At 43.0% G+C, this 12,913-nt stretch overlaps 1 protein-coding gene across 2 annotated transcripts in view; it reads right to left on the bottom strand.

Annotated features, from left to right (window-relative positions):
* Window positions 1-12,913, bottom strand: part of CFAP47 (cilia and flagella associated protein 47) — a 1,062,207-nt gene that overhangs the window by 895,951 nt on the left and 153,343 nt on the right. For both annotated transcript variants that reach the window (XM_033947561.1, XM_033947559.1), the window contains exon 13: window positions 2,492-2,588. In XM_033947561.1, coding sequence (XP_033803452.1) covers window positions 2,492-2,588 — 97 coding nt within the window. The remainder of the gene's footprint in view (window positions 1-2,491; window positions 2,589-12,913) is intronic.

The raw sequence follows: 12,913 nt of genomic DNA, 5'->3' as shown, positions 1-12,913 counted from the left end.
AAGTACTAATCCATAAAAATGTTTCCAGGTTAGTACCTGTTTTAGGGAAACTTTGCTAAAACATGCAAATGAGCTCTTGGCTTATTTACATCCCCTAGCTAAACTTTCTGAGAAATTTTTGACACATTTACCATAGCCAGGAACTGGTGCAAAACATGAGAAATGTTATCTTAAAGCAGTGGACTTCATACAACAGTGGCAGTATTTAAAGATCTTTAATAGCCCACATTGGAGACCTCTCAGTCTCCTCACAAGAGGCCTCTGCTCCCTTATTTGACAGCCTGACCATAAGACTACTGCTAGGGGCTAGGAACTGCCATTGTGCTGTAGGGAGCCAATGGGCAGGAAAGAGTGGAGACAGCTTCTGGCCCCACTACCTCCTGGACTCCTTTGGTGAGTCAGATCAGATCCCAAGTGGGCAAGGCCATCCTTCAATCTTATTTATTTAAGTTCTTCATTGGGTGTGATGAAATATGCTGGGAGATACTAGACACCAGGGATCACACTTAAAAGCGGTATATCAAAACCAAATAAACTTGAAACAGTTCTCCCAGGGAGGCACGGAAAGGGGGAGGGAGCCTGCAATTTAAGTCATTATCGCTCTTTAAATCTTTTTTTTAAAATTAATTTATTATTTATTTCAAATTTTTTAAGTAATCAAACACACTTGAATACTGATTCACAAAATTAAATAGGGAAATTAATCCCTAACATTATTTTAAAAAAGAAAGAAAACTATCATTATTTAGTCCACAAATATTTTTGGAGTCAAGAACTAGAAATAAAAAGAGAAAACAATCTCCTTACAAAGAGGGCCCTGTCAGCAGCCAGTTAGCGTTACTCTTTGGAAAGGGAACAGAGCCAATTATTGTAGGTTTTCTTCAGGCAGAAGCAAAATTTCACGCATATATTTACGGACCATTTCAATAGGTGAGATTACTGGTGACCTTAGAAAATTAAAAATTCTCAAATTATTTTTTCTTTAATAATTTTCAATATACTCTAATTTTTTTTTAATGACAGATCTCTCTTTAACTATGTCTACTTGAAGATCATTCAGCAGAGAAATCTGCCGCTCATGCTTCTGAATAGTCTCGCCATATTCCCTCAGGATTTCCCCATGGTGTTCCACTTTAGCACTGATACTACCGCAATCCTTCCTTAAAACTTCAACTGCTTTTTTCAGGTTGGAGTCCATTACCTCTATTGCCCTCCAAATATCTTCTAATTTGACGATAGCTCATCTTTCCAACCTTCCAAAGGATGATGGTATTTCTTCCCCGAGTTTTCCTTCTCCAATCTCTGTGCTGGAGATCATTGTTAGATCTCTAGCTTGTACTTCCACCCAACAGGGTCTCCCAGCCGCTCCTCCAAGGCTCCACACTTCCGCTTCCACTTCCAGGGACTTCAGTGTTGCCTAAAGCACAGGGCTGGGACCTCCAGGCTGGATAGGTGCCTGTCTCACTTTGGGGCTAAACGAAGCCCCTTCAACGCTAAGAAGCTCCATTGAAAACGGAACTTCTCCTGAAGCTGGCTGTGCCATCTGGGTTGTGCGTTGAGCCAAGCCCTCCAAAGTCATCTGAAATAACCGACTCGGCGTTGCGGTCGCTGGAGGTACTGACCGCAAAGATCCTTTCCTCTTTCCCATCGTGATGCAAGCAACACAGATGGGTAAGTTTGGAGTTTTGGGTCCATTCTAGAGGAGCTTAGTGGCGCAGCTCAGCGCGCACGTCTGTTCCTGATGCCATCTTGACTCCCTAGCCCTTTAAATCCTATTGCCAACCACTGGATGGAAGGAGTGATGTAGTGGTAAGAGCTACAGCCTCAGCACCCTGAGGTTGTGGGTTCAAACCCATGCTGCTCCTTGTGACCCCGGGCAAGTCACTTAATCCTCCCATTGCTCCAGGTACATTAGATAGATTGTGAACCCACTGGGACAGATAGGGAAAAATGCTTGGGTAGCTGGATAAATTCATGTAAACTGTTCTGAGCTCCCCTGGGACAATAACAGAAAACTGAATAAATAGTGTGAAAAGTATCTGTCTCTGGTAACCAGAGCTGATACTATGATATCAAAATGCCTCATTCCACCAATAAGAGCCAACCTCATCAGTGATGTCACAATGGCTTGATTGTCTTAGACTTGGCTCACTTTTGCTACATTTTGATTTCTAGAGTGGTGCAGTGGTTGTAGCTCCAGCCTCAGCACCATGAGGCTGTGGGTTCAAATCCTACATTGCTCTTTGTGCCCCTGGGCAAGTCGCTTAATCCCCCCATTGCCCCAGGTACATTAGATAGAGTGTGAGCTCGCCGGGACATACAGGGAAAAATGCTTGAGGACCTGAATGTAAACCGCTTAGATAACCTTGATAGGCAGTATACAAAATAAAAATAAAAAGGACAAATTTTCTGAAAAGGGTGGTAAATGCGAGGAATGGTCTCCTGGTAGAGGTGGTGGAGAGATGGAGATGAAATAATGTTGAAATCTTACCAATGATTATCTGGTGAAGCTGCTTAGGGGTCAGCTTTAAAGTGCAGTCTATCGTCTCTCGAGGACTAATTGGTATAGCATTGAGTCCTTCACTGAACTGCAAGAGATCAGAACGTTATCATATCTGTCTCCTACCCTCTAGTAATGAACTGCTAAAGAATCAGGTTTACAGTCTTTCAAAAGCACTTCTGACACTTAAAAATAACAGAGGCCTTTTTCTAAACCAGGGGTGGCCAATTTGTCCTTAAGGTGAGCAAAATGGGCTGCTTTTTGAGACATCCCTATTCAATATGCCTGAGATATCCGAATGAATGGAGACATAGTCATTAGCAATATCCTGGAAACCAAATCAGTTTGCGGCCCCAGGAATACTGGAGTTGGACACTCCTGTTCTAAGGGCTCCTTTTATCAAGCCGCGATAGCGGTTTAACGCGCATAATAGCGGGGGTTAGCGCGTGATTAAAAGTCGCACGCGTTAACCCTGCTAGCGCGGCTTGATAAAAGGAGCCCTAAGTTTGCATTTGATTCATTTTGCTAATATGTAAACTGCTTTGATTGTAACCACACAGAAAAAGCAATATATCAAGACCCATCCCTTGTAACACAATTTAAAGCATATTAAAGGTATACTGCTATTGATAAAAGTATTAAGCGATGCACAATAGATAAGAGTTTATAACAATTACAAAATAAATCATTTGCACAAAACATCCTAGAAACAGCACAATGCAAGTTATAGTATCACCTACAGTTCATGATTATTCGACCCACAGTATTGTTGAAACAAGATTAACTTTATTGTAGTTGTTAGGTGCCATCAACTCATGCTCAAGTCCTAGCAACTTCATGAATTGCAGACCTAAAAAAAAGTTGATTTTTTGATAATCTGAAATGGTCTCCCAGCTTCATCCCCATGATTGTTTTCAACGTATCCAGCCTTCTGATTTCAGGTTGCCCTCTTCACCTGGTTTCTTTGATCTTCCTAAACATGAAGTCCCTCTCCAGTGATCTTTCTCTTCTGATAGTGTGACCAAAATAAGACAGTCTTAACTTCATCATTTGGGCTTCGAGTGACATAGCCGGTATTTGGAGTACTGCGTCCAATATTGGTCGCCGTACCTTAAGAAGGATATGGCGTTAGTTGAGAGGGTTCAGAGGAGAGCGACACGTCTGATAAAAGGTATGGAAAACCTGTCATATTCTGAGAGATTGGAGAAGCTGGGTCTCTTTTCCCTGGAGAAGAGGAGACTTAGAGGAGATATGATAGAGACTTATAGGATCATGAAGGGCATAGAGAGAGTAAAGAGGGACAGATTCTTCAAACTTTCTAATAATAAAAGAACAAGAGGGCATTTGGAAAAGTTGATAGGAGACAGATTCAAAACAAATGCTAGGAAGTTCTTCTTTACCCAACGTGTGGTGGATACCTGGAATGCGCTTCCAGAGGACGTAATAGAGCAGAGTACGGTACTGGGGTTCAAGAAAGGATTGGACAAATTCCAACTGGAAAAGGGGATAGAGGGGTATAGATAGAAGATTACTGCACAGGTCCTGGACCTGTTGGGCCACCACGTGAGCGGACTGCTGGGCACGATGGACCTCGGGTCTGACCCAGCAGAGGCATTTCTTATGTTCTTATGATCTCTTCCAGAATCAAATTTGTTAGTTCTTCTGGCAGTCCACGGCACGCCTAAAATCCTTCACCAGCACCAAAGCTCAAATGAGTCAATCTTCTTTCTGTCTTGTTTCCATAGAAGGGCATAATCGAAAGGAACATCTAAGTCCATTTTCATCCAAATCTTAAGTCGTCCAAAGTTAAAAAAAACAGCTTAGGACACATTTTCGAAAATACGTCCAAATTATTTTCCGTTTCGAAAATCATCTAACTACACGTCCTGATGATCTGATCATCCAAGCTGCTAAATCATCCATCTTTATACCACATTTTTGTTCAACTTTTTGTCCAAGGCAAAAACACCTAGAAACAGACCTTTTGGACGTGGACTGGACAACCAGACATGGCATCTAAATAGTGGGGTACCTTACAGGGCTTCACAAAAAGGATGCCATATCTTCATCTCACTACAGCTCCCTTATAGATAATGGTGAGCCCCCAAACCACCTCCAAAATCCCCTAGACCCAACTATCTACCACCCCAATAGCCCTTATGACTGCAGAAGCCACTTATAGGGCAGTACAAAAGGGTTGTTTTTTTTTAGGGGAGTGCACATGTTTAACCAGCAGTGATTAAACCAGCTTATGGGCATGGGTCCTCCTCTCCTTGGGTCCCTAACCCACCCCCAAGACCACTTAAGCCGCCTCTATGCAGGTCGACTAGGCTTTCCTATGCCAGGCTGCCAGGTGATGATGGTCTGGAGGCTGAATTTTAAAGGTGTGATTATGATTTTTATGGGGTTGGAGGGAGGGTCAGTGATCACTGGGTTAGTGTGTGTGGGTCTGTAGTTTGTGTCTGCAGTGCTTATCTGGTGACTTTAAGTGGTTTTTTTTGTGACTTAGACCATGTTTAAATGGTCTAAGTCACCACGTCCAAATTCCGTCGATCATGTGCAGTATAACTTTCGGTTATACATGCAGTATGACTAAGTCTAAGCCTGCCCACATCCCGCACAAATCCCGCCCTCGACACTTCTCCTGAAACGCCCCATTTAGCTATGGTCGTTCAGCAACACTGTGAAGGTCTAGGTCATTTTTAAATACGTCCAAAACCCGATTTTATTATTGGCACTTGGACGTTTTTGACTGATGATCGTCCAAGTGCCAATTTAGGCCGTTTTTTGGATGTTTTTCTCTTTCGATTATGAGCCCCATAGTGTCCAGCTTTCACATCCGTAACTTACCACTGAGTAAATGAATGCGTGGACAAGTCTGATCTTCATCTGGAGTGTTACCTCTCTTTTTGCCTTTGAATACTTTGTCAAGAGCCTTCATTGAAGAGCGACCAAGTGCTATTCTGCGGAGTATTTCCTCCCTGCTAGTTGCTTCTTTGTTTACAAAAGAGCCCAGGAGATTGAAATTCTTTACAATTTCTATTCTATTGCTTTCAAGCTCAAAAATCTTCACAATTTTCTGTGTTCATGATCTTCGTCTTGTTTATGTTCAGTTCTACTTTCGGCTTGACTTTTCTCAGTAGATACAGCATGTCTTCTTTGCTGCTGGTAATGAGCATTGTATCATCTACATAATGCAGGTTGTTTATATTTTGGCCACCAGCTTTGAAACTGACACTCTCTTCTTCCAAATTTGCTTTTCTGAAGATGGTTTCACCATACAGGTTGAACAGGTAAGGTGACAAGATGCATCTTGGTCCGACACCACATTTTATCGGAAACAAATCACTGTTGCCCTATTCAGATCTCACTGCAACTTCTTGATTTTCATATAGGCTTTTTATCAGCTGAGTTATTTGTTTGGGTATTCCCATTTGCACTGGAGTTCTTCATAGTTTATTGTGGTCCACATAGTCAAAAACTTTGCTGTAGTCAATGAAGCAAAGGTATAAGAGTTTTTGGTATTCTTTGCTCTTCTCCAATATCCATCCAACATTGGCAATAATGTCTCTTGTTCCTCGACCTTTTCTGAAACCAGCCTGAACTTCGGGTAGCTCTTGCTCAATGTATGATTGGAGCCTTCATTGTATTATTTTCAACAATATTTTGCTGACGTATGAAATTAATGTAATCGTTCTGTAGTTGTTACAGTCTTTGGCATCACCTTTCTTTGGTATAGGTTTGAACAATGATTTTCTCCAATCAGTTGGCCATGTTTTTTCCTTTCAAATCTGTTGGCACAGACGAGTGAGGGTCATGATAGCACCTTGAGCCTTTTATTAATTCACTTGGAATACCATGGATACCAGGTGACTTTTGTTTCGATAAATCACAGTTACTTACCGTAACAGGTGTTATCCAGGGACAGCAGGCAGATATTCTCATTGATGGGTGATGTCACCGACGGAGCCACAGTACGGACCACTTTAAAAGTGCATCATCACTTTAAATCTTTGGAAAGTTTGCGATAGCCCAAACCGCGCATGCACAAGTGCCTTCCCGCCCGACGTAGGCACGTGGTCCCTCAGTTAAGATAAGCCAGCTAAGAAGCCAACCCAGGGAGGTGGGTGGGTTGTGAGAATATCTGCCTGCTGTCCCTGGATAACACCTGTTATGGTAAGTAACTGTGCTTTATTCCAGGATAAGCAGGCAGCATATTCTCACTGATGGGTGACTTCCAAGCTAACAAGAATGGGATGATGGGAGTGTTGGCCTTTAGAAGAATAAATTTTGTAATACAGATTGGCCTAAGTGCCCATCCCGTCTGGAGAAAGACTCCAACAATAGTAAGAAGTGAATGTATGAACTGAGGACCAGGTGGCAGCTTTACAGATTTCCTCAATGGGAGTAGATCTAAGGAAAGCAACAGAAGCTGCCATAGCTCAGATTTTGTGGGCTGTGACATGACTCTTCAGTGCCAGTCCAGACAGAACAAGATACAGGCAGCCAGCCAGTAGGAAATCGTTCTCTCGAAAACAGGATGCCCCAACTTGTTAGGATCAAATGAGACGAAGAGTTGGGGAAAAGTACAATGAGGCTTTGTCCTGTCGATGTAATAGGCCAAAGCACGTTTACAGTTCAGAGTGTGCAAAGCAGTTTCTCCAGCATGAGAATGGGATTTAGGAAAAAAACACTGGCAGAACAATTGACTGATTGAGATGAAACTTCGTGACAATTTTCGGTAGAAACTTTGGATGCATGCTTAGAACCACTTTATCATGGTGAAAAACTGTGAAGGGTGGATCTGCCACCAACACTTGTAACTCACTGACCCTCCTGGAAGAGGTGAAAGCAATAAGGAAGACAACTTTCCAGGTGAAAAACTTGAGATGAGTGGTGGCCATTGGTTCAAATGGTGGCTTCATCAACCTGAAAAGAACCACATTCAGGTCCCAGACTACAGGAGGAGGTTTGAGAGGTGGTTTAACATTGAAAAGTCCTTTCATGAATCTGGAGACCAGCGGGTGAGCAGTGAGAGGCTTTCCCTCAACTGGTATGTGAAAAGCTGTAATAGTGATAAGATGGACTCTGACAGATATAGATTTGAGTCCAGAGTCAGACAGATGAAGGAGATAATCCAACACAAAATCTACTGATAAGGAAGTTGGATCGTGATGATGAAGAAGACTCCAGGAAGAAAACCTAGTCCACTTTTGTTGGTAACATTGTTGGATGGCTGGTTTCCTAGAGGCATCAATGATATGTCAAACAGGCTGGGAAAGATGTAAATCAGATGGATTCAGCCCAAGAGAAACCAAGCTGGCAGGTGCAAAGATTGCAGGTTGGTTTGTAGAAGCGATAACTGATGCTGAGTAAGCAGAGTGGGAAAACCTGGAAGAAGTATGGGTTCCCAGGAGCTGAGCTGAAGAAGGGAGAACCAATGTTGTCTGGGCCACTGAGGCACAATGAGAATCATGGTGATCACCTCTCGTTTGAGCTTGAATAGAGTTCTTAATACGAGAGGAAGTGGAGGGAATGCACAGAGAAAGAGGCATGTCCAATCCAGGAGAAACGCATCTGCTGCCAGATGGAGAGGAGAGTAAAGTCTGGAGAAAAATTGGGGCAATTTGTGATTGTGGAGAGACGCAAACACGTCCACCTGTGGAGTGCCCCATTGAGCAAAGATGGACTGGAGAGCTTCAGAGTTCAGAGTCCATTCATGAGGATGAAGAATTCTGCTGAGGTTATCTGCTAGGGAATTCTTCTCCCCTTGAATGTAGACAGCCTTTAACAAAAGATTGCGAGCTGTCACCCAAGTCTAGATTTTCTGTGCCTCCTGACATAACAGAAGAGAGCCTGTGCCTCCTTGTTTGTTTATATAGTACATTGCTATCTGATTGTGCAAAGAAGGAGGACTTAAGGGCAGAGAAGATGATGGAAAGCTTTGAGGGCATAATACATTGCTCTGAGCTCCAGAAAATTGATGTGAAATTTCCGTTCCTTGGTGGTCCAATGTTCTTGGGTCTGAAGGTCATCCATCTGTGCCCCCCAAGCATAAGGAGATGCATCTGTGGTGAGTACCTTGTGATGAGGTGGTAAGTGAAAAAAGACCTCTGGATAGATTGGAGGAGGTCATCCACCATTGAAGTGACTGCAGAAGAGATGATGTTACAGATATATGTTGTGAGAGATGATCTGTCACTTGAGACCACTGAGACGCAAGAGTCCACTGAGGAGTTTGAAGATATAGCCTTGCCAGAGGTGTCACATGGACATTGGAAGCCATATGGCTCAGAAGAACCATCATGCATCTCACAGAGATACAGTGAAGAGAGAGCATTTGCTGATAGAGGTGGATGAGAGCCTGAAGGCGATCCAGAGGAAGAAACGCTCTCATGAGAGTGGTGTCTAGGATAGCTCCAATGAACTGAAGATGTTGAGTCAGAATAAGATGTGATTTGGGCAAGTTGACTTCAAATCCTAGAACCTGAAGAACCTGAAGAAGTGGTCTGTTGCTTGGACCACTTCCTGAGATGAAATAGCCTTGATCAACTAGTCATCCAGGTAAGGAAATGGAGGCCGTGCGATCTGAGAGATGCGGCCACAACAATCAGGCACTTCATGAAGATTCTGGGAGAAGCTGCCAGGCCGAAGGGAAGGACCTGTACTTGTAGTAGTGTTGATGTATCTGAAAACTTACATATTTCCTGGAAGCTGGATGAATTAGAATATTAGGGAGCATAGTCAGTCATTCTGACTGAGAAGTGGATAAAGCAGGGCGAGGGAGAGCATCCGAAATTTCTCCTTGACTAGAAATTTGTTGAGAGCTCTGAGATCCAGAATGGGTCACAGTCCTCCCATCTTCTTTGGAACTAAGAAGTAACGGGAGTAGAATCCCTGGTTCTGCTGACAGAGAGGAATTGAGCAGGAGCATTGAGCAGGAGAAGGGATTGAACATCCTGGAGAAGAGAGGGCTGTGCAGGGTCCAAAGCAGACTCTCTTGGAGGATGATCTGGAGGCAGAGTGTGAAATTGGAGAATGTAACCCTGATGAATGATGTTTAAGATCCAAAGGTCTGATATCATGAGCTCCCAACGAGTAATGAAAAGTTGGAGACGGTCTCCGATTGGCTGAGGCAGAGGCTGGAAAATGCTGACTGTGGCTATGCTCTGAAGAAACATGTCAAAAAGGCTGTGTAGGTTTTTGGAGAGCAGCCTGTTGTTTTGGTTGTTGACGAGGTTGCTGCTTCTGCCTTCTAGGTTGAGATTGTGCAGGAGCTGCAGGCTAAGCAGCAAACTGATGTTGGTAAGAAGAAGCCGGCCTGAAGGGGCAAGGAGGTAACATAGTAACATAGTAGATGATGGCAGATAAAGACCCGAATTTGATCCCCAAATGCATTACTCTGCATTTCTTTGCATTGAATTTTAGTTACCAGGCATTAGACCATTCCTCTAACTTTTGCAGATCCTTTTTCATATTTTCCACTCCCTCTTTGGTGTCTACTCTGTTACAAATCTTGGTATCATCTGCAAAAAGGCACACTTTTCCTTCTAGCCCTTCAGCAATGTCACTCATAAACATATTGAACAGATTTGGCCCCAGCACCGAACCCTGAGGGACTCCACTACTCACCTTTCCTTCCTCCGAGCGACTTCCATTAACCAACACCCTCTGGTGTCTGTCCGACAGCCAGTTTCTGACCCAGTTCACCACTTTGGGTCCTAACTTCAGCCCTTTAAGTTTGTTCAACAGCCTCCTATGAGGAACTGTATCAAAAGCTTTGCTGAAATCCAAGTAAATTACATATAGCATATGTCCTCGATCCAGCTCTCTGGTCACCCAATCAAAAAATTAAATCAGGTTCGTTTGGCACGATTTACCTTTTGTAAAGCCATGTTGCCTCGGATCCTGTAACCCATTAGATTCAAGGAAGTACACTATCCTTTCTTTCAGCAACACTTCCATTATTTTTTCAACAACTGAAGTGAGGCCTGTAGTTTCCTGCTTCATCCCTGTGACCACTTTTATGAATAGGGACCACATCCGCTCTCCTCCAATCCCATCTCTAGAGATTTGTTAAACAAGTCTTTAATAGGACTTGCCAGAACCTCTCTGAGCTCCCTTAGTATCCTGGAATGGATCCCGTCTGTTCCCATCGCTTTGTCCACCTTCAGTTTTTCAAGTTGCTCATAAACACCCTTCTCCGTGAACGGCGCAGAATCTACTCCATTTTCTCATGTAACTTTGCCAGACAATCTCGGTCCTTCTCCAGGATTTTCTTCTGTGAACACAGAACAGAAGTATTTGTTTAGCACATTTGCTTTTTCCTCATCACTCTCTACATATCGGTTCCCAGCATCTTTTAGTTTAGCAATTCCATTTTTCATCTTCTTCCTTTCACTAATATATCTGGAAAAAATTTTTGTCTCCCTTTTTTACATTTTTAGCCATTTGTTCTTCCGCCAGACGTATCTCTCTCTTGGCTTCTTTCAGTTTCACTCTGTAGTCCTTTCTGCACTCCTTTTTTTTATATTTCACGAATGCCAACTCTTTCGCCTTTATTTTCTCCGCCACTAGTTTCGAGAACCATATCGGCTTCCTTTTTCTCTTGTTTTTATTGATTTTCTTCACATAAAGGTCCGTAGCCATTTTTATCGCTCCTTTCAGCTTAGACCACTGTCTTTCCACTTCTCTTATGTCCTCCCATCCTAACAGCTCTTTCTTCAGGTACTCTCCCATTGCATTAAAGGCTGTACGTTTGAAATCTAGGACTTTAAGTAACGTGCGGCTGCTCTCCACTTTAGCCGTTATATCAAACCAAACCGTTTGATGATCGCTACTTCCCAGGTGAGCACCCACTCGAACATTAGAGATACTCTCTCCATTTGTGAGGACCAAATCCAATATCACTTTTTCCCTTGTGGGTTCCGTCACCATTTGTCTGAGCAGAGCCTCTTGAAAGGCATCCACAATCTCCCTACTTCTTTCCAATTCCGCAGAAGGAACATTCCAGTCCGCATCCGACAGGTTGAAATCTCCCAACAGCAGAACTTCCTCTTGCCTTCCAAACTTTTGGATATCCACAATCAGATCCTTATCAATTTGCTGCGATTGAGTCGGAGGTCAGTAGACTACACCCACGTAGATAGAGGTTCCATCTTCTCTTTTCAGAGTGATCCATATCGCTTCTTCCTCTCCCCAAGTCCCTTGCATTTCGGTCGCTTGAATATTGATCTTTACATAGAGAGCTACTCCTCCACCTTTTTGACCATCTATGTCCTTCTTAAAAAGATTATATCCCGGTATGTTTGCATCCCATCCATATGATTCACTGAACCATGTCTCTGTGATAGCGACAATATCTAGATCTGCCTCTAACATCAGGGCTTGTAGATCATGAACTTTGTTGCTCCATCGCTTTCCAGCTATTTTTCAGCGGTAATCTCCTTTTTTGTATGGATTTTTGTTTTGTTTCACTTTCCGTTGCAATACTAAGAAATGAGTTGCTGATATTGTTTATGTTGCAATCTTTACTACTATCAAATCTTTTCTTTTGCCGGGGGTGGTCTCTATAATTGTCCTTCATACATACACCACCCCCACCTTCTAGTTTAAATGCCTAGAAACATATTGTCTAAATTTCTCTGCAAGGTTTCTTTTTCCTGCTGTAGTAATATGTAGCCCATTAGTGCAATATATCTTCTTGTCCTTCCATGTATTTCCCCATCCTCCTATGTACCTGAAGCCTTCTTGATGACACCAGGCTTTGAGCCATCTATTAAAGTCCTGTGTGTTTTTCACTCTTTGCTCTCCCTTTCCATATGCAGGCAGTATTTCAGAAAAAGCTAAAGTCTTTACAAAAGGTTTCAAACCCTCACCAAGCTCCCGAAAAGCTTTTTGTGCTGCAAGTGTGGAGTTGTTGGCCAGGTCATTTGTTCCCGGATGGATAACAACATCAGTGTTAAAATCCTTAGTTTCTTCCTTAATTATAGTCTGTATTTGCCTGGAACTCCTGGTAGCTGAGGATCCTGGAAGACATTTCACTATTTTGGTCTCCTCGCCTTGTGTTCCAAGGTTAATGCTTCTGATGATGGAATCCCCCAACAATAATAGTTTTCTGTTTTTGGCTTTTTTATTTGTGCTTAGGGTGCGCTTATTCTCAGGAAACTGCTGCAATGCCTAGACGCCATTGGTATCAGGGACAAGGTGCTGAATTGGTTCCGTGGCTTCCTTATGTCCTGCACTTATCAAGTACGTTTTAATTATGAACTTTCAGATACCTGGAGCAATCCATCCGGTGTGTCACAAGGGTCTCCGCTTTCTCCATTGCTCTTCAACGTCTACATGTCCTCACTAGGCACGCAGCTAACCCAGTTAGGGATAAAACTATTTAGTTATGCAGATGATTTTACG

The sequence above is a fragment of the Geotrypetes seraphini genome, chromosome 6 (genome assembly GCF_902459505.1).
Source record: "Geotrypetes seraphini chromosome 6, aGeoSer1.1, whole genome shotgun sequence".
NCBI classification, from domain to species: Eukaryota; Metazoa; Chordata; class Amphibia; order Gymnophiona; family Dermophiidae; genus Geotrypetes; species Geotrypetes seraphini.
This window is presented reverse-complemented; position numbering and strand designations above follow the sequence as displayed.